A 22,078-nucleotide genomic window follows, 5' to 3' on the forward strand; every position below is an offset into this window, starting at 1 on the left:
TTAGAGGCAATAAGCAAGATAATATAAATCTATCTTTATGCTCCAAAATCAAAAGAAAAGAGGAGATCTATGTTTTATATACGCCTACAATAAAAAGAGGAAAACTAACTTTATTCTCTAAAATAAAAAATAAATAAAAAAAAGTGGAAGTTGTAACCAAGAAAGTAGTGATTTGAAAGGAAGAGTGTGAAGTTAGAAAAAAGGGTGTGGTTATCGAGACCAAAACCAAAAAGTCACTTTATGAGTTGATCAAAAGTTTAGAAGGAAAAAAATAAAAAATGAGTAGAGAACAAAACAATTGAAATCTAAATGGAGAAGACATCCACTTGTCAAGCTTAGAAGCAATAAGGATATTAATATCTTTTCTAGAACAATAAATTTTCTTTTATATATATATATATATATATATATATATATATATATATATATATATATATATATATATATATATATATATAATTTGTTGCTTATAAATGTGTTTATAATATAAAAAAGTATTTGAAGCGGTAGATACTTGTTTGTCGGTTAGCAATTGATATTAAAGCTACATTTAATAATATAAAAAAAGTATTTAAAGTGGTGGATACTTGTTTGTCGGTTAGTAATTAAAATTAAAAAAAAAAACGAAATTAAATCGAGTGATAGATCTATCTGATTAGTGCGAGCAGATAGCGATAAAAAAGTGAGATAGACTTTACTTGCGGAAGTTAAACATGAATTTCGCACAATCTTGCGCAAATTCATGTGTATATATACTGGGCCGGTCCTGACTTTTCTGAGGCCCAAGACTAATAATAAAAATAATAAATAACTAACAATATATTATATATATCCTATTTCAAAATCTAATTAACGTGTAAATATATTTTTGTTTTTGAGGCCCAGGCCCAGGGCCGGCCGTGTATATATATATGATGAAGCATGGTGCACAATTTGTTTATCAATCATCAATCAATCTCGCCGCAAATTGTGAGATATGAAGCTACAGAGAGTAAATTATGATGCAGATGAAAAAGAAGACAGGTTAAGCGATTTACCCGATTGTATTATTGTTCATCATATATTCTCTTTTTTGAATGCAAAACAAGTTGTTCAGACTTCAGTTTTGTCCACAAGATGGCACCATCTCTGGAAGTATCTACCGACACTTTCACTAGTTTCTTCACACTTTGACAATTTTGATAATTTTATCAGATTTGTCATTAATTTTTTCTTTTTTCTATTTCGCGACGGCGATTCATCCATCTCGCTGCACAAACTCGATTTTCACTACAGGGATGGCGTGACTCCTTTCCGCTTCCGCCACCACGCCGGGGATGGCGTGAGTCCTGACCTCTTAAATAGCATGTTAACTTATGCTGTTTCACGCAGTGTTAAGGAATTGAAAATCTGTATGAGATCTGATATTCAACTATTTCCGTCTTGTATCTCTTCATGTCACAGTTTAACACATCTGAACTTTTTTGTTCCCCAAAGAAACCCTAAAAATCCTAATGGAAAAGTATTATTTCCGAATTCTCTAAATTTGCCATCATTGATCCACTTGCATATAGGGCGTGTGGCCTTTCATGGCGGAGTTGATATTTTTTCTGGTTTTCCCCGGTTGAATAGAATGATGATTACTCACTTTGAAATTTTGGGTGAACAAAACTTATGCATATCAAGTACCAGCCTTGTTGTACTAGCCATGGAAGAAATTTTTTTTCCTCATCATTGGAAAATTCAGCTGTCTACTCCAAATCTTTCTACTTTCAGTTTTATAGGAACTCCTTCTCAGATAATGTGTGCGAGCCGTCTCAGTTCTCTTAAATACGTCCAGATTTGCCCGGAAAAAATGAATTATGTAAAAGCTCCTTCTCTTCTACTCAGCTTGTTGCATGAACTTGCTGCTGATATTCAATCGTTGAGGCTCTGTTCCAATACTCTTCAAGTTCTCTCTTTACTTCCTGATGTATCTAAGATTAAACTCAATTCCTTGTATAAGTTGGAGTCATTGAGGATAAGAGTGAAAGAAATTTCCAAGACATTGTTCGAGCCTGCCGGATCACAAGAAGAAGAAGAAGAAGTTGCCAAGTTAATAGAAGCATTCAAAAAAGGTTCCTCATCCATTCCTTCTGAAATAATTGGTTTTTTGCTTCAAAATTCACCCTCCGCAAAAGTTCACATCATTCAGTGAAATATGCATTCTACTTTTATAAGATATCTATTAGGTTTTTTTTCTTTCTTTTCAGTGAATCACATAGGAGGATAGTGTCATTTGTGTTTTAAAGTGTAAGTTAAACTATGCTCTTAAGCTACTTTGTTCTTCTCGTCGCAATGTATTGCTCTTACATTTTCCTTCCTGTTTTTCAGCGCACAATCCATGGAGATTTGCGGTTTTAGTGTGATTTCCGATTTAATGACATTCAATAGCTCGATTGTACACTTTAAATGGTTGTGGAACACTCTTAGCTTTATGTATGTTGTTTTTAATTTTTTTGTTCATACATGGAGCTTAACTTTGTTTTCCTTAATGATTTTATGGTTTGGATTTTACATCTTTGTTTTGACTAATGTTTTAATTGAATTGAGTTTTTACATTGAAATTTGATGTTCAAAGGAAAAAAGCAAATAAAAGATGGAAAGAGGCAGAAGAGCGAGGGCTCGTGTTGTGGTTTTGAGTGACTTTGGACGCAGCCCTAAAAGGCAGTATCATGCTCTCCCACTTGCCAATCAGGTTTTTTCCTTTCCTTTGCAATTTTCCATATGGTTGTTTGTATAATTTCATGTCCTATTTTGATTTGATTTTGCATATGTTGTTTGATTTTCCATTACATGAGTATTTATGTATTATTAGACTATTAAATTCTGATTTCTGAGTTCCTTGTAATGACTTTTATTTGTTTGTTGATTGATTGATCTAATGATTTTTCTCTGTGTCATTCCAATTTCAAGGCTTTGCTAGAGGTAGACATTGTTGCATATGGAGGTAAATTTTTCTGGTTGAGATAGTTGTCTCTGAGATTGATAACATAGGAGTTGATTACTACTCCTTCCGTCTCAAAATAAATGTCGTTTAAGGTTGTTACACACAAATTAAGAAATAAAGATAATATTTTTACAAAATTATCCTTAATTACTATGGCTGTTATATATTGTCATGACTTGAAAAGAGTGTAGATAATGTGTAAAGTTGATAAAAGTTAGTTAACGTTGCATTGAAAAAGTAAAGAGACTATGAATAAATTTTGTGACAGCTTTTTATAGCTAGAAAAACACTTATTTTGGGACAGAAGGAATACTTTTCAATAATAATATGAATAAATTTTGTGTTTAATGATTTCTAACAGGCCCAGAGCCCCATACTGAACTTCTGGCCAACCCATCTATTCATATTCACCTCATGGTATGTGTTGGAGTTAATCTTTTGAGGACGAATTTTCATATGGAATGTGTTGGAGTTAATCTTTTGGGGACGAATTTTTCAAAAAGTTGATGTAATTTTGGTTGAAAATTTCTCAAATTTTCAGAAGCAGTGGTCAACAGCCCGTCAAAGCTTACCAAAGGTATTTCAACCTTTCATGCTTTTGTTGAAGCCCTTGTTTCAAATTTTCACACTTTTTTAGTACCTTCTCTTGATATTTTTATTGTCCAGGTTACTTACCCTTTATGTTTTAGGCTCTGTTTGGTAAAATTAGCTGGTAGCTGATAGCTGGTAGCTTATAGCTGATAGCTGGTAGTAGATAGCTGGTAGCTGATAGCTTTTAGCTGGTGACTGGTAGCTGATAAGCTAATATGAGTGTTTGGTAAATTAGCTGTTTTATTAGCTGATAAATACAAAATGACATAAATGATCATTTTAATTAATAAGGGTAATAATATTTTGTTAAAATAATAAGGGTATAAATGGAAAAAAAAGTCACAAGCTAAAAGCTACAAGCTCAAAAGCTACTTCAAATAGCTTTTGAAAAAAAAGCTAAAAGCTAGTAAAAAAATTACAAGCTAAAAGCTAAAATAACGTTACCAAACAGAGCTTTTTCATTAATATGAGCTGAAAAGCTAAAAGTTAAAAGCTAAAAGCTCTTTTTTGGGTGTTACCAAACAGACTCTTATTCCCTAATTCTTTAAGTATTTTTTGTTTTATGTGATACATTCAATGTTACTTGTTCTTGCTTGTGGCCGTCTCAATTTTTTGGAGGTCCTGTATAGATTAGTCATATTCAAATATGACAAAATAATTATAGGTCCTATTTAATTCTATTTTAATAGTGACAAAGATTTATGAGGTCCTATTTAATTGCAGTCTAACCGTAAAAAGTTTGAGACCCTGTGCGATAACCAATCTTGCACGCCTTCAAAGACGGACTTGAGTTAAGTTAAAATTTTAATGTTACTAAACAAGTGTACTCGAAAAATGTAGGTTTGAGAAACATCTCAGAAGCTAAACACATACTATTAAATATCATATTCGCGTATTAGTTTGTGTTTGATTATATTAGTTTGGTGTTCAGGCTACATGAGAGATTCTATTTTACCCAAATTTGTTCTCTTTGCATAGACGATGTTTGGCACTCTATTTATAGCAACAAATTTATTTGGATTTTAGTTAGATTAAGGCCTTATTTGGATAAACATTTTATTAAGTGTTTATATCATAATTCTTCATTGTATAAGTGCTTTGTTTCTATAATAAAAGATAAAATAAAGTTAAGCTGATTTCATATAAGCAATAAGTTTTTTCATAAGCTATCCTTAAGAGCTAATAGAAATAAGTTGAAAACAACTTATGTACATGTTTGTCCAATAAGTTGAAAACAAATTAATAGCAGTAAATTCTAGTAAACTATTCGATGAATTTAACTGCTTGTTTGTCCAATAGGTTATTAGTTATCACTTTCCACTTTCTAATTTAAGTAACCTACATGGTTCATCTCTCCTAACTTTGAGGTTTACTAGCGATGAATGAAATTTTCATGTATTGTGTTTTTGTTATTGGGTAATGAAAGGTGTCAAATTTTTCAATTGCTTCGCTTTTAATTTCAGTTGGAATTAATATTCTTGTGTGTGTGGTACTCTTTTCACATTATTCAACATTAAGAAAATAACCCAACGTTGGAGAATGGCAGTCACTAGTGTGAATAAAACCTTGATCTTTCCTTTGATAGATTTGTTTCATTTCCTACACGGGTTATGAAAGCTCGTGATACAACTCAAGAACAACTTATTAATATCTCATTATTCTTGTGCAAGAATGTAAAGAGAGATATACTGTTATAGTATTATTAATTTCTAAATTTCACATTTTAAGATCACAAATGTGTGGCATCATATATAATTCCTTTTATTGCAAGGACAAGAGATTATTATGTAATTCAATAATTTGTCATTTTTTAATTCTCGAAGTGACATTTTTTTACTATATATCATGATGCACGTAAATAGGATAAGTCTACATTTCATGATTAATTGATACATGTAAATAGGATAAGTCATAAAGTATTTAAAGTAGGTTTTTGGTATAGCAATTAACAACAATAAAGCCTTATTGAATTACCTAAGATATATGCTATATATTTTTGAATTTTAGTGAATTTATAATAATAATTATACATCAACGACAATCAAGCCCTATCGAATTATTTAAGATACAAATGAACTTACCCGTGCGGACGCACATGTCTTTTACTAGTTTGGTTCATGGTGTATGTAACGCCCGTAATTGTGTTTTTCTATTTGATTTTGATGTTTGTGGCATTTACCTAAATTTTACCGTCTTTGCGTCTTTTCAGTCGGTATTAGTTTGATATAGTAGATTATTATTTAATCAATAATTTTGATATTTTCCGTAGTAGAAATATTTATGATGAGTTATTTTGCGTTTTGGGATTTTTCGGAACAATTAAGTTTAGACCGCTATGTGGGATATTTTGAAAAGTAGTATGGGGGAAGTGGTGGTAGTAGATTAGAAAGGAGATAGAGATAGGAAAGAAGAAAAACAAGAAAAGAAAAACAAAAGAGAAAAATAGAGAGAAAGAGAGAAAAAAAAAAAGAGAAAAATAGAGAGAAAGAGAGAGAAAAAAAAGAGAAAACCAAAGAGAAGAAGAAGAAGAGAGATTTGTAGAACTTGCAAGAATCAAACTAAAGGCTAGAAACCAAGACCAAACCAAGTAAGGGGGAGAATCTCTTTCATCTTGTTCTTGTATGCTTTCTATAGTTTTGGTTTTTATCATTCCTTTCCATTTTCTTGCTTTTGGTTCATAACAATGGTGGATTGTGTTTGTTTGGTTGGTTATGATTAAAATAATGCTAGATGATGATTATATGATGTTTGTATGGTGTATATTTTCCTTGATCATTGTTTGATTGGCCTTTGCTATGTTTTCTTGTTTATGAAGAAAACTAGGTCAAAAATTGTATGTAAGGATTCAAACATGTTTCAATGGTTGGTTGTGGTATAGGATGATGGTTATAGGTCATATATGTGATATTTGCATGTTTAGAAGTGTTAAGTTTGGATGGGTTGAAGTTTATGTTGATTTGGTTTTTGGAAGAAGCATGAAAAACCAGATTTTTGCCAATCTGGTGAGCTTTGTCGGGCGAATGGATCAGAGCGTCGGGCGAGATGGGAGAGAGCCGGAGGCGAGTGGCCTGTTATTTTGGCCATTTTTCTGCCTCAGATTTTCGGGCGAGCTGAAGGCTTCGTTGGGCGAATATCGTGTTTTAGAAACTTTTTCAAAAACTGTTTCGATCGTAACTTGAGTTCCATAACTCCGATTTGTACGCCGTTCGAAGCGTTAGAATAGTTGTTGGATGATTTTCTAAATGATTTTTGTGAAATAATGTTGGATAATCAAAGAGGTTTTGATTGATTGTGTATGTTATGCGATGACTTGTGCCATTGTGGCAAGTAGAGGTGGAATAATTAATAATGTGGTTATTGATTGATGTGTATCCTTTTGGATAGAACACAAATGGTGTAACGTGGGTATGTGATCGTGTTATTTTATTTTCGCATAACATGGCATATGTTTGATAAGGCGGGAGTTTACCATTGCTCTGGGAGTTTACCATTGCTCCAATTGTCGCAGCATGATGCTCGACAGTGAGTATTACCAGTGGGAGCTGTATGGTCGGTAATGTTGGCCCGTAGTGGCATTGTCATCAGTGGGAGCTATATGCTCGATGATGTGGGAGTTTACCATTGCTCCGGGAGTTTACCATTGTTCCGATAGTCGCAGCCAACTGCTTGGCGATGAAGTCCTGAAATATGGCATTAGGGGCGTTGCTCCAGATTGGTACCACATGCACATGCACAGTCGAGTCTCATACATCATTTTCTATCTTTATAATTATGTTATCATTCATGTGTCGCATTTTGTTTACATATTGGTTGTGGTGGAATGATGGAATGGTTTTGAGATATGATTCTTGATGTTAATTGTCTACCATACTATATCTCTCATACTTGTTCGTTATGAATTATATTCTTACCCTTCTGTTTTAATGTTACCTGATCCCCGTGAGTAGACGTTTCTCATAGTCGTTTTCTTTTGGTGTCGTCCTCTCTTGATACGTAGCACCTATGAGAGAGATAGAACACATAGTTTGTAGATGATACATATAGGATCTTTTTGATGTATATATGACCCTTGGATTTATTCGCTCGATTGTGTTTTGGTGACTTTATAATACTTTGTATTATGAGGGAAATACTTGGGATATTGTGTATATGGTTTATAACTATTTTGAGTTATAATACCTGATGTTTATGTGAATCCTTCTCTTGTTGATTTTGGTGTTACGCATCATTCATGGACATGTTATGTTTGTTGTTTCATGGTTACTTAAGTGTAACATCCTAATTGTTGTATGAATTTTTAAATACTCTGATTTTCTAGCTTATATGCTTTGGGTAGAATTGGGGTGTTACAGTGTATACTTGAATGTAAAATACATGTTAAATAATATTCTTTAGTGAAAATAATTTATTTTAATCAATAATACGTTTATTTGTGGATGAAATAATTGGGTGAAAAACAATAATGCATGTATTGGTAACATAAAATGATAAATAAAATGTTAAAAATATCAATGACATGTTAAAATTATATTTTAGTTTGTGCAAGAATTCATTAATTTAGAATGATTTATATCATATTATATGTGTATCATAATATGACAATATTATTTCTTGTTCATCTTGATATTAAAAGTAATTGTGGTATATATTAGATTTGTGTAGGTTGAAAAATATTTATGGAGAAAAGTTATAGAAAATATTAATGACATGGATTCATTGTTTATTTTGTATTGTGATTTTTAATTTGATATACCATAGAACATTGTTAAATATGAAACATGAATTCATCACATATAATTGGTTATGCATATGTTAGTTATGCAAGAAACTTATTTTGAAAGAATAGAAATACATTCTATGGTATTGTATTTGTAATACTCCGTATTTAATTAAATGCTCTAATGTTATTAGCTGACATTGAGGTTTTATTATTTGGTGCATTAGAGATACTTTTGGACACTTAAGTTAGAGGTAGATATTTCTACTTATATCTTTTCCTTTCTTTTCCATTCATTTTCCACACAAAGATAGAAACAAGAGAGGGAAAGAAGAGAGAAGGAAGAGAAGTGGAAAGAAAAATTCAAAGAGAAGAAAAGCTTGGATCTTCGCCGGTTCTTCTCCAAATCGACTCATCTTCATCATCTACAACTCGTATACCAGGTGGATTCTAGATAGAAACTAATAGATTGTTCTATTTCCATGATTCCTTAAGTTCTAAGAATATATTAGGTTTTATGACATTTGTTTGAAAAACCATGAATCATTGGATGTTAGAAGGAATATATAGCATGAGTAGGATGTATTGGAGATGTATGGTAGCTTGGATGAAGTTTTGGAGTGGTTGGTTTTGGTTGAGAAGGTCTGATGCAGAACTGAATTTTCTGGTTTTTCGCAGGTCCGCTTAGCGGCCCTGGGTTCGCTAAGCGGAGCAAGATATTTTCTGAAAATTTCGCAGAGACTGAGCGAGCCCAGCCTGCTAAGCGGAGCTTCATTGCATTTTGCCTCTGGAATTTTCACTTAGCTGTCCGCTAAGCGGCCAGTGTAATATTTTGTTTTTTTCAAACTTCATTTTACTGTATCTTTTGATCCATAAACCCTTTTTACGTGCCGTTCAAAGCAGTAGGAGCCTAGTAACATGTACTTACTAGTAGTATAGGTTTGGGAAATAAAAGAGGGAATTATTTATTTGGAAATCGAGAAAACTGTTCGATTCTTTTGGTTGTTTATTGTTTGGAAACGTGGGAACAACATAGTTTCTATATGATGTGCTATTGCCATACATTTGGGATATTTTAACATTGGTTATCTGTTAATGATGTTATTGTGGTAGCCTCCGGGTGTAATACCTGATTTATTGAGAATGTTGTTATTGTGCACTATTGCAAGTGTGTTGTTTTACCTTCATTGTATAGATTTGAAGGGGTTGAGAGTATGCATGATTAAAATGAATAAAAGGAAGAGTGAGGAAAACTAGTGGTTGTGTATGCAATTACCATTGAGAAACATAGAGTGAGACATTACATGGAACATATGTATTGATGAAACATTGTGAATAAATGCGAAAGGGCCCAGAGAAAGGCGTACGGACCTAGTGGTTGTTTTATGCAATCACCATTGTGTGAAATTACTTAATCGGAACCATTGTATTTTCTTTATTCTCTTTATTTTGTTTTGAATGTTAACAGGCATTCTAAGTGCAGAAATGGCACTAGAAATCTTGACAGGTTTGATTCCCGCTTTATGTGTACGAATGAAGCCTATGGGTAAAGAGACTTGTGATGGTGTGCGGACCATGTGAAGTGACGATTCATGGGGTACGGCCCATGTTTCCGAATCCATTCGTATGTCAATATTGGTACAAGGATCCATGACTCGTGCCACCTCCTAGACGTAGAAGGGGACGAGAATAGATGGATACCTTGGTAACGATTTCCGATTAGTAATACTGTGTACGAGTTTATGGACTCTAAATATGTTTCCATGTAATGTGAGTGTGTGAACTCAAAGTCTAGTTCCTTATTAGTTTTGACTTGAGATTGATAGGCTAGAATCTTGTAAAGTCGAGAGGATCCATAAGATAGAGAACTCACTGAGATTATTTTATCTCACTCCATTAATTATTGATTTCATGTGCTACAGGTTCCGCGAAGGGTAAGGAGAAAGAAGTTTGAATCTCCTTATGTCTTATGTTCTTTTGGCATGGCGAAACTTCCGTTGTGGAGTTTATTTTTGAGATCATTGTTTGATCTAGTTCTTAGTATTTTAATTTGTACATCTTGTAAATATTATGCCATTGTGTAGTACTTTTATGTTAGGGCATTAATGTATTACAATGTGTTGACTAGGAACTTATGGTATTTCAGTACCAAATACTTGGATTCATGTATATATATGCTTTGATGTATGTAAATATAGATGGGTGTTACAGTTGGTATCAGAGCAGGTCGTATCCTCGACCTAGCCATGAAATATTATAAGTGTTTATTTTTGTCCCAGATGTGTTGTGTTCCTATGATTTTTGTTGTGTTATAACTATGGTATTGAGCCTGATCAACTTAATTCCATTTTTATGACCTCTAGGAACATGGTGGACGGACGCAGGACTCGTGGTCGACCCCACACTCAGCCTCCACAAACGAATTCACCGACTGGCGGTGAGAATGTTCCATGGCCCCAATTTATACAACAGATGCAACAGCAGCAGAATCAGTTCATGCTGCAGATGATGCAACAGATGAATGGTGGTCATAATGTTCCAGTAGTTGTGCCCGAAGCCACAGGTGGGACTTATAGGGATTTCGTCCGCATGAATGTTGATGCGGGCATAGGGCAAGCAACAAACAAGATTTGGAAATATTGATCCAGGAATTATCGTCCTCAGAGATGGAGAGATGCCATTCAACAGTTTCTATGGTTTTGAGCTCGGGTTTGAATGAACGAAAAGTAAACAAAGATATTGACAGGAAAAAATTAACACATTCTTAGAAGAGAAATAACTTATAAGGTATGCCCATATATTCACTCTTCACAAATATACACTTACCAACCCATTATACTCAACATACGATACTCGTCTATGTTATCACGTATCTCTCACATAAGCGTCCATCTCTGGAGCACCTACGAGATCATCTCACAACTATGGTTATCTCTAACGCAAAGTCGCGAGAACATCCGTATTCTCGCGTCGGTGATATCTCGCGCGCCGCTCAAACACGAAAGCATTAAGAACATATACAAATGGTGAATGCTAGCACTAAATCTATCTCTAGAGTTCAGAACCAACAAATTATCATCCTAGATAAGGATTCAAGAAATTTATCTCTAAAGAAACCAAAATCCCCAGCATAGAGCAAAAATCCAGGATAACATCAACACAAATATGTAAAGTAAGTTAAATATAACATTATAATCATTAAATATATATAAGATTCGAGTAACTATACAAACAAACCCAACACAGAGAAATACACAGAGAATAGAAGAGATAAATCAAACATCTCGCGGGTTGTCAGCTCCAGTTGATGAGAAATCCACCTCCGATCTTCCAAGTGCATGACTTAGTGTTGTTTTCTAAGCTAATCTTACTCTAAGAATGAAGTTGATGGTGTTGGGACTAAAAAAATACCCAAACCATAACCTAAAAATGTGATTTTCCCCTTTTTAACAAGTATGCTAAAAATCAGATTTTGTTTTCGCCATAACTCGAGAACCGTAACTCCGATTTGCGCCCGGTTCGAAGCGTTGGAAAGCTTACTCAATGCTCTATCCAATAATTAATTAATGGAAACCATAATGATGATTTTGTTCATCCTTATTTTGAGCCTATGGAAGTCCGCTTGACGGTGGCTAAGCGGGCTTGCACCAAAACTGCGAAATTGAAGCCGTGTCTTTGACACTTTATTCCTCAAGGCTCCAATAAGCATAAATACTTATAAAAACAAAGGAAAAACTATTAAATGGTATAAAAGTATATGAAAATACAACTATACACAAAGTATACGATCTATACATAAAACGAGGAATTATTCAAACGGTATTAACAAAAGTATCGATAAGTGCCACTATTTACATACACAAAATAAGTACATTTTGACACTTATCAAACTCTCCCCAACTTAAAACTTTGTTTATCCTAAAACAATATCAAATAAATCAAAGAATTGAAAGTAATAAACCAAAGAATTGTGAATCAACACGTTTAGAAAAACCAAAAACAAATGTATGGTTCAACACAAAAACGTATAAACAAAGTAAGTACTTACCACTATCCTACAACGACAACATGTAAACGAAACGAATCCTAAGCACAAAAAGCATACAAAATATTATAACACAATACATGCTCACATCATGAATCACACCTAGCAAAAATTCATCAATGGATGAAGAACACACAAAGGTGAAGGACTTTTAACACTAAGTTGTTTGTTGAAGGTCTGTTGTTGTGTCGGCAATGTACTTGGGGTTGGCGCGAAGAACTGGGTTTCGGTAGTTTTTCATCTGTTTGAGGTGAAAATCTACAAAGAACTTAATGTTTGAAGGATGTACCAGAGTTAAAGTTTTGTGGAACATTCTGCTATTCTAGGTATGGGTAGTTTAGTAGTGTGGAGTTGATTTGTTGATTGGGTGAGGCTACTGTTATATACAGATTCACATGTTTAGATTATTCAATTGGTCTTTGAAGTAAACTATCGACAAGATCTAGGCTGTGGGTAGCAAATGTCATGGCAATTTTACATAAAACATTGTCATGTTTGAATTGTGTTCATGATTAGGATATTTGTTCAGGAATCTTTAATTGTTATCCTGTTAGCAAAATCTTTAATTGGTATCCTGTTAGCAGGCTGCTATAACAATTGTATTTGGCATGGCTCATGCCCTTTATTTCCATTTTTAATAAAAGACTTTTTGCTGTTTCAAAAAAAAAAAAAAATTTATTTGCTCTTCCCCAAATATTCATGTTTATCGTGTAACACTATAACTCTTGAAAGAAAAAAAATGATGTTTCAACTTTCCAATAAAACAAATGCATTTATTCATTTAATAAAATAATTAATTAAATAAAAAATAAAATTATTAATTGAATTAAGAATAAGTTTCCATTAATAGAAAATTTAGAAAAGTTGAAAAAGTGTAACAAAGCACCAGGAAGTGCCACGTGTCTCACTTGCCAAAGAATTCCTGTAGAAATATTATTATCTATGATATATATATATATATATATATATATATATATATATATATATATATATATATATAATTTGTTGCTTATAAATGTGTTTATTATATAAAAAAGTATTTGAAACGGTAGATACTTGTTTGTCGGTTAACAATTGATATTAAAGCTACATTTAATAATATAAAAAAAAGTATTTGAAGGTGGATACTTGTTTGTCGGTTAGTAATTAAAATTAAAAAAAACCGAAATTAAATCGAGTGATAGATCTATCTGATTAGTGCGATAAAAAAGTGAGATAGACTTTACTTGCGGAATTATCTCATGTTAAACATGAATTTCGCACAATCTTGCACAAATTCTTGTGTATATATACTGGGCCGGTCCTGACTTTTCTGAGACCCAAGACTAATAATAAAAATAATAAATAACTAAAAATATATTATATATATACTATTTCAAAATCTAATTAACGTCTAAATATATTTTTGTTTTTGAGGCCCAGGCCCAGAGCCGGCCGTGTATATATATGATGAAGCTTGGTGCACAAACAAATTGTGAGATATGAAGCTACAGAGAGTAAATTATGATGCAGATGAAAAAGAAGACAGGTTAAGCGATTTACCCGATTGTATAGTTCTTGATATATTCTCTTTTTTGAATGCAAAACAAGTTGTTCAGACTTCAGTTTTGTCCACAAGATGGCACCATCTCTGGAAGTATCTACCCACACTTTCACTAGTTTCTTCACACTTTGACAATTTTGATGATTTTATCAGATTTGTCATTAATTTTTTCTTTTTTCTATTTCGCGACGGCGATTTCTCCATCTCGCTGCACAAACTCGATTTTCGCTACAGGGATGGCCTGACTCCTTTCCGCTTCCGCCACCACGCCGGGGATGGCGTGAGTCCTGACCTCTTAAATAGCATGTTAACTTATGCTGTTTCACGCAGTGTTAAGGAATTGAAAATCTGTATGAGATCTGATATTCAACTATTTCCGTCTTGTATCTCTTCATGTCACAGTTTAACACATCTGAACTTTTTTGTTCCCCAAAGAAACCCTAAAAATCCTAATGGAAAAGTATTATTTCCGAATTCTCTAAATTTGCCATCATTGATCCACTTGCATATAGGGCGTGTGGCCTTTCATGGCGGAGTTGATATTTTTTCTGGTTTTCCCCGGTTGAATAGAATGATGATTACTCACTTTGAAATTTTGGGTGAACAAAACTTATGCATATCAAGTACCAGCCTTGTTGTACTAGCCATGGAAATTTTTTTTCCTCATCATTGGAAAATTCAGCTGTCTACTCCAAATCTTTCTACTTTTAGTTTTATAGGAACTCCTTCTCAGATAATGTGTGCGAGCCGTCTCAGTTCTCTTAAATACGTCCAGATTTACCCGGAAAAAATGAATTATGTAAAAGCTCCTTCTCTTCTACTCAGCTTGTTGCATGAACTTGCTGCTGATATTCAATCGTTGAAGCTCTGTTCCAATACTCTTCAAGTTCTCTCTTTACTTCCTGATGTATCTAAGATTAAACTCAATTCCTTGTATAAGTTGGAGTCATTGAGGATAAGAGTGAAAGAAATTTCCAACACATTGTTCGAGCCTGCCGGATCACAAGAAGAAGAAGAAGAAGTTGCCAAGTTAATAGAAGCATTCAAAAAAGGTTCCTCATCCATTCCTTCTAAAATAATTGAATTTTTGCTTCAAAATTCACCCTCGGCAAACGTTCACATCATTCAGTGAAATATGCATTCTACTTTTATAAGATATATCTATTAGGTTTTTTTTTTTCTTCTTTCTTTTCAATATCAATTATTGTATTTAGAATCACATAGGAGGATAGTGTCCTTTGTTATTCTCTAACTTGCACTAGTTGCCTATGATGGGCATCATTTGTAATCTAATCTAATACATGTGAAATTATAATTCAGCTTGGTATTAACTACGAAATTTTGTGGACAGATTAGAGATCAGAATGATAATGCAGAAAACTTATAGAAATACTAATTTAGATCAGAATAAACATTGCTTAATTTTTATATCTCTCTGAATCTAAATGTGTATTCAAATTTTTGGTCAAACTAGGCAACAAGGGAAATAACTAGGGCCAAAGAATTGATAGTAGTCTCAACATGAACTATAAACTACCTTGTAGTGGATATTGTGAGCAAACACAGGAAGAAAAATGTAATGATCATTTGTGTTTTGAACTAAGTCAACATAAGCTGCAGTAATTGCTCATTATATTCCTTACGGTAGTATCTTGCATTCCAAATAATTGACTAGTTTGTGTTCTTTGATTGATGGGTCATCTAATCCATTTGAAAATTATTTTTCTCTTTAATTTATTGTTTCTCCAAATTGGAAGGATGGTTTTAGAGTTAATTTGGAGGAATGTATAGTGATTTTACAACTGTTTTGCATGGCAGTAGAAGAGAATGTAAAGGTTGCTGAAGTTTATTGGAGACGAAGAAGTTGATACAGAAAGTAGGTTGCTGAAGTTTATTGGAGACGAAGAAGTTGATACAGAAAGTAGGTTGCTGAAGTTTATTGGAGATGAAGAAGTTGATACAGAAAGTAGATTAGAAGCTCTGTAGTACCGGCACTATTGAAAAAATTTGTATGTGTGTTAGCCTTCGACACTAACACCGACACCTGTGATTATATTTAATTTGTTTATTATTTTTTTAAATTATTATCTTTGTTGACGTGTTAGTGTAGGTGTCCTGTTTCCGTTGTCAGTGCTTCATATTGGAAGTTGTTAACATAATTGGTTAAGGGCTGAGGTAAAAAGCCCCAATTGATTTAGAGCTGAGGTAAGAAGAAACTTTGGCATATAAGAATTAAGAACATGAAATAAAAGTCTAGTTACTGATGTGGAAAAGTTTGAAATGGAAAGTACCTTATCAGTGTTAACATAAAGTTTGGGACCCATCAAGTTTAGTGTGAGAAAAGGTGAAACTGGTTATGTTTGTATTTGGACCAAGAGGAAGAACTCTGTGTGAGAGATCAGGAGCCCATAATTTGTGTGCTTGATAGTCAAGAAAGTATGGCAATTCTGACATTGGTGGCTTATCGGTATTACATATCAATTTTAGTTCTTCTCATTAGTTCACCAACATGAATTTTATATTTTGTGCAACTTTCATCATATACCATCTTCATCTTCTTCTTGTGAAAGGTACACAATTAACTCATAATTTTTATGATTTGTGTGATTTTCATTTATGGTTCTTTTTGTGGTTTATTTGTGACTTCAACTTCCATGGAGAAATGAACACCCATGCTTTCTTATTCGTTACTATGGTGAAAGCTACATAATTTTTTAAGTAAGTAGTATATGTTATATGATGTTCTAAATCTCTATAAAATATGTTGAAAGACATATTTATCTATGTTAAGTTTAACATGTTGCATTAAATTTATATATGTATGATTTATAAATTATTCAAGTATGTGAATTTGACTAATTAAGAATATATCAATCAACTACCTAACTAAGAATGAAAAATGCCTATGGTCACCCTTAAATAATTACCCTTTCATACAAAAAGTTGATGTAATTTTGGTTGAAAAGTTCTCAAATTTTCAGAAGCAGTGGTCGTCAACAGTCCGTCAAAGCTTACCAAAGATACTTGAACCTTTCATGCTTTTGTTGAAGCCCTTGTTTCAATTTTTCACACTTTTTTAGTACCTTTGTAAAAAGATACCTTCTCTTGATATTTTTATTGTCCAGGTTACTTACCCTTTATGTTTTATTCCCTAATTCTTTAAGTAATTATATGTTTTATGTGATAGATTCAATGTTACTTGTTCTTGCTTAAGTTAGAGTTTTAATGTTACTAGACAAGTGTACTCGAAAAATGTAGGTTTGAGAAACATCTCAGATGCTAAATACATTCTATTAAATATCATATTCGCGTATTAGTTTGTGTTTGATTATATTAGTTTGGTGTTCAGGCTACATGAGAGATTCTATTTTACCCAAATTTGCTCTCTTTGCATAGACGATGTTTGGCACTCTATTTATAGCAAGAAATTTATTTGGATTTTAGTTAGATTAAGGCCTTAATGTATAAGTGCTTGTGTAAAATTTGTTTCTATAATAAAAGATAAAATAAAGTTAAGCAGATTTCATATAAGCAATAAGTTTTTTCATAAGCTATCCTTAAGAGCTAATAGAAATAAGTTGAAAACAACTTGTGTACATGTCAAGCTGTTTTAGTAAGCTCAGTCAAACAATCTCTGAAGTACTTATGTTAGTATATAAGCTCAATTAAGTTAACCTAAACAGGTCCTAACTATGTAATGATTCATTGACGAATGAAGCAAAACAACCAAAGATGGCAGCAAATATGATTCTATAGTTTTATATTTCACTTTTTTTCATTTCTTTGTTTTGTGCAGAATCCTCCTTCAGTTCTAACTCTGGTGGCTGTAAAATGGGCTAGCTGGTTGAGGAATCCTCCTTCAGTTTCAGTGCTATCTTTAAAAGTTATCTCTCACTGGTTTGAAAGCTTTCTTTATGCAAAATTTGAAAGTATTTTAGCTCCTATAATTTGTTGAATAAGTTTAATTTGTAGTGTGGAATCTATTTCATTTCATTCTTTAGTCTTGCTCTTGACATGTATCTATCATATAAGAAAATTCAATGTTCTTTAAAAATCTAAAATGCCCTTCTTGTTCAATATTAAGCCGCGTGTATAGCTTAAGCATTCACTACAGCACTCTGTTTTACAATCCATTTTGTGTTTGATTTCAACAACTCCTTCAACGACAGTTTCAAAAACGGTTTCTCTTCTAAATTAAAAAACGGTTCCTCGTTCATTAATCTGCCTGCCCTCTCTTTCTCGAACTCGTCCTTGCTCTCTTTCTCCATCTCTCTTGCTTACGGCTTCTTCTTCCTTACCCCTTCTTCTTCTTGTACCTCACATTAAACCTAAATTTTTGAGAGATCAAACCCACTGCTCCAACATCAAAACCACTGCACTTCAACCTAATACTCCTTTGCCACCCGGTTCGATTCCACTGTACATATTTCGCCACCAACGTTGCTATTTGCCTTAAGGTATGTTCAAATTTGAAGATTTAGTGTTTTAGGGTTTATATGTTTTGTTGATTGGGGGTTTTCTTACGGTGTTTGGTTTTTTAAACTGTGTTGTTTTAGGCTGAAGATAATAAACCTGATTTTATTACAAGGATTGTCGAGTTCTTCGAATCTGAAGACAAAGATCTATCTTTTACCGCTTAGTGGTTTTACATAGTCGTGTAAGATTTTTTAAATTGTTTTTTGTGTGAGTGTGTATATTTTAAGAATTATGTTTGATTTTGGAGATTTGAATGTGTGTTGTAGGTTATTAAGATTCATCTAGAGCTTATTGACAAGAAGATTGTCTTCATATATGGTGTCAAAGATGAAAATCCTTTTGATTGTATTGTGAGGTAAGTGAAGATTGCCCTAATTACTCCTGATGTAAGTGTTGTTTTAAAGCATTTGGTTTCAACCGCTTCGATTACTTTTAATTTTCTTCATTCAATTTAGTTTTTTCTACGATTCTAAATGTTACTCTTTTAGAGTTTTGTTTATGTATACTATTGAATGTTTGTTCGAATGAAGGGAACTAAAGTAACGCCGGTGACTACCATCACAATGAAAGTTAGAAAATACTTTCACTATCCTTTGGAAAAGGAAGAAGCTTGTCGCTTTAAATCATCTGTGATTTCAGAGCCGATGTCAACGCTAAAGATCGTTAGAAGAACACCGTAATTCGATTCTAATTTTCTTTAATTCTATGTGGCTATGTTGTTTTATTGCTTTTGAAACTAAATTGAAATTGAAATTGAGTTGACTCCTTATGTTAAAAAGGTTGTGTTGGAATGTTATGATGAGGTGAAACCTACAGGTGATGAGCAAGCCGATTGTCAGATGAACAATTCAAATACTAAAGAAGAAATTGACAAAGAAGTAGAGCCAATGGGAAGGAATTAAAATGATTTTATTTTCTTATTTAAAAAGTAAAATGCGATTTTTTTTCCTTTCGGAGAAGTGTGTTGTGTCAGATTTGGAATTTCTTTCTCTTCTCCATAAATATGGACTACCATATGCTAGTTTCAAGAATTCCTTTCTCTTCTCGAAAAACGTTGACTTACATATGTAATTTATGAAAAAAAAAATTATTCTCCAAAAAAGTGGATTACGATATGTCATTTTTGGAATTTCTTTCCCTTCTTCATAATTGTGGACTATCATATGCAAGTTACAAAAATATTTTTCCCGTCTCCAAAAACGTGGACTATCATATGTAATTTATGAAATTTCTTACTCTTCTTCAAAAACGTGGAATATCATATGCAATTTTTGTAATTCTTTTCTCTCCTAAAAAAAAACTTGGACTATCATATGCAATTTCAGGATTTTCTATCCAATTTCCAAAAAGTGGATTATCATATGGAAAATTTGGAATTTCTTTCTCTTCTCCAAAAACATGGACTATCATATGCAATTTCAAGAAATCTTGTCCCTTCTTTAAAAACGTAGACTATCATATGCCATTTTTGGAATTTCTTTTCCTTCTCCATAAACGTGGACTATCTTATGCAATTTTCAAGAATTCCTTTGCCTTCTCCAAAAACTTGGATTATCATATGAAATTTATTTCTCTTCTCCAAAAACATGGCCTATTATATGCAAATTTTGGAATTTCATTCTCTCCTCCCAAATACATGGAATATCATATGCAATTCCAAAAATTTCTATCCCTTCTCCAAAAACGTGGACTATCATATGGAATTTTGGGAATTTCTTTCCCATCTTTATAAACATGGACTATCACATGCATGTTTCAAGAATTCCTTTCCCTTCTCCAAAAACATGGGCTATCATATGTAATTTTTAGAAATTCTTTCTCTTCTCCGAAAACATGGACTATCATATGCAGTTTTGGGAATTTCTTTCTCTCCTCCAAAAAACATGGACTATCATATGCAATTTCAGGAATTTCTATCCCTTTACCAAAAACATGGACTATCATATGTAATTTTTGGAATTTCTCTCCCTTCTTCATAAACGTGGAATATCACATGCAAGTTTCAAGAATTTCTTCCCCTTCTCTAAAAACATGGACTATCATATGTAGTTTATGGAATTTCTTTTTTTTATCAAAAATCACGGACTATCATATGCAATTTATGGAAATTCTTTATCTCCTCCAAAAAAAATGCACTATTATATGCAATTTCAGGAATTTCTATCCCTTCTCCGAAAATGTGGACTATCATATGCAAATTTTGAAATTACTTTCTCTTCTCCATAAATATGGACTACCATATGCTAGTTTCAAGAATTCCTTTCTCTTATCCAAAAACATTGACTTACATATGTAATTTATGAAATTTCTTTTTATTCTCCAAAAATGTGGATTACGATATGCCATTTTTGGAATTTCTTTCCATTCTTCATAATTATGGACTATCATATGGAAGTTACAAAAATATTTTTCCCTTCTCCAAAAACGTGGACTATCATATGTAATTTGTTTCTCTTCTCCAAAAACTTAGACCATCATATGCAATTTTCGGAATTTCATTCTCTCCTCCCAATAACATGGATTATCATATCCAATTTCCAAAAATTTTATCCCTTCTCCAAAAAATTGGACTATCATATGGAATTTTGGGAATTTCTTTCCCTTCTTCGTAAACATGGACTATCACATGTATGTTTCAATAATTCCTTTCCCTTCTCCAAAAACATGGACTATCATATGTAATTTTTGGAATTTCTTTCTCTTCTCCGAAAACATGGACTATCATATGCAGTTTTTGAAATTTCTTTCTCTCCTCCAAAAAACATGGACTATAATATGTAATTTCAGGAATTTCTATCCCTTTACCAAAAACATGGACTATCATATGCAATTTTTGGAATTTCTTTCCCTTCTTCATAAACGTGGAATATCACATGCAAGTTTCAAGAATTTATTTCCCTTTTCAAAAAACATGGACAATCATATGTAGTTTATGGAATTTCTTTCTCTTATCAAAAATCATGGACTATCATATGCAGTTTATGGAAATTCTTTCTCTCCTCCAAAAAACATGCACTATTATATGCAATTTCAGGAATTTCTATCCCTTCTCATAAAACGTGAACTATCATATGCAAATTTTGGAATTTCTTTCTCTTCTCCATAAATATGGACTACCATATGCTAGTTTCAAGAATTCCTTTCTCTTCTCCAAAAACGTTGACTTACATATGTAATTTATGAAAAAAAAATTTATTCTCCAAAAAAGTGGATTACGATATGCCATTTTTGGAAGTTCTTTCCCTTCTTCATAATTGTGGACTATCATATGCAAGTTACAAAAATATTTTTCCCGTCTCCAAAAACGTGGACTATCATATTTAATTTATGAAATTTCTTACTCTTCTTCAAAAACGTGGAATATCATATGCAATTTTTGTAATTCTTTTCTCTCCTCAAAAAAACTTGGACTATCATATGCAATTTCTGGATTTAATATCCAATTTCCAAAAAGTGGACTATCATATGGAAAATTTGGAATTTCTTTCTCTTCTCCAAAAACATAGACTATCAAATGCAATTTCAAGAAATCTTGTCCCTTCTTTAAAAACATGGACTATCATATGCCATTTTTGGAATTTCATTTCCTTCTCCATAAATGTGGACTATCTTATGCAATTTTCAAGAATTCCTTTGCCTTCTCCAAAAACATGGACTATCATATGAAATTTATTTCTCTTCTCCAAAAACATGGACTATCATATGCAAATTTGGGAATTTCATTCTCTCCTCCCAAAT

The 22,078-nt window shown here is 32.7% G+C and overlaps 2 protein-coding genes across 49 annotated transcripts; both read left to right on the forward strand.

The window, feature by feature from the left end:
- The first annotated feature begins 840 nt into the window (after positions 1-840).
- LOC131608810 (UDP-glycosyltransferase TURAN-like) lies at positions 841-12,991 on the forward strand. 42 transcript variants are annotated; one of them, XM_058880360.1, is made up of 9 exons: positions 864-2,096; positions 2,232-2,271; positions 2,353-2,457; positions 2,600-2,716; positions 2,935-2,968; positions 3,330-3,385; positions 3,510-3,545; positions 8,591-8,719; positions 10,199-10,554. In XM_058880360.1, the coding sequence occupies exons 4-9, from the start codon at positions 2,618-2,620 to the stop codon at positions 10,358-10,360; spliced, it is 516 nt and encodes a 171-aa protein (XP_058736343.1). In that variant the 5' UTR covers positions 864-2,096; positions 2,232-2,271; positions 2,353-2,457; positions 2,600-2,617; the 3' UTR covers positions 10,361-10,554. The 42 variants fall into 42 exon arrangements, 15 of the variants coding, with proteins under 15 accessions (XP_058736348.1, XP_058736343.1, XP_058736344.1 ...); XM_058880361.1 differs by having other exon boundaries at positions 2,353-2,433; XM_058880369.1 differs by having other exon boundaries at positions 2,353-2,716; positions 8,587-8,719.
- Positions 12,992-13,770: 779 nt separating this feature from the next.
- On the forward strand, positions 13,771-19,875 carry LOC131608812 (F-box/FBD/LRR-repeat protein At1g78750-like). 7 transcript variants are annotated; one of them, XM_058880374.1, is made up of 6 exons: positions 13,771-14,916; positions 15,683-15,873; positions 15,975-18,321; positions 18,421-18,521; positions 18,607-18,695; positions 18,871-19,873. In XM_058880374.1, exons 1-2 carry the CDS (start codon positions 13,803-13,805, stop codon positions 15,730-15,732), a joined length of 1,164 nt encoding a protein of 387 aa, XP_058736357.1. In that variant the 5' UTR covers positions 13,771-13,802; the 3' UTR covers positions 15,733-15,873; positions 15,975-18,321; positions 18,421-18,521; positions 18,607-18,695; positions 18,871-19,873. The 7 variants fall into 7 exon arrangements, with proteins under 7 accessions (XP_058736357.1, XP_058736358.1, XP_058736356.1 ...); XM_058880375.1 differs by having other exon boundaries at positions 15,975-16,434; positions 17,661-18,321; positions 18,607-19,842; XM_058880373.1 differs by having other exon boundaries at positions 15,970-18,321; positions 18,607-19,874.
- The last annotated feature ends 2,203 nt before the right edge of the window (positions 19,876-22,078 follow it).

The sequence above is a fragment of the Vicia villosa genome, linkage group LG6, assembly GCF_029867415.1.
Source record: "Vicia villosa cultivar HV-30 ecotype Madison, WI linkage group LG6, Vvil1.0, whole genome shotgun sequence".
Classification (NCBI taxonomy): Eukaryota; Viridiplantae; Streptophyta; class Magnoliopsida; order Fabales; family Fabaceae; genus Vicia; species Vicia villosa.

Excerpts from the sequence above, each read along its gene's own strand:
- LOC131608810 (XM_058880356.1), top strand. The coding sequence starts at position 977 with ATGAAGCTACAGAGAGTAAATTATGATGCAGATGAAAAAGAAGACAGG. Across the intron at positions 2,097-8,586 it reads AATAGAAGCATTCAAAAAAG|ATAGAAACAAGAGAGGGAAA; the intron begins GTTCCTCATCCA and ends TTCCACACAAAG.
- LOC131608812 (XM_058880373.1), top strand. The coding sequence starts at position 13,803 with ATGAAGCTACAGAGAGTAAATTATGATGCAGATGAAAAAGAAGACAGG. Across the intron at positions 14,917-15,682 it reads AATAGAAGCATTCAAAAAAG|TAGAAGAGAATGTAAAGGTT; the intron begins GTTCCTCATCCA and ends TTTGCATGGCAG.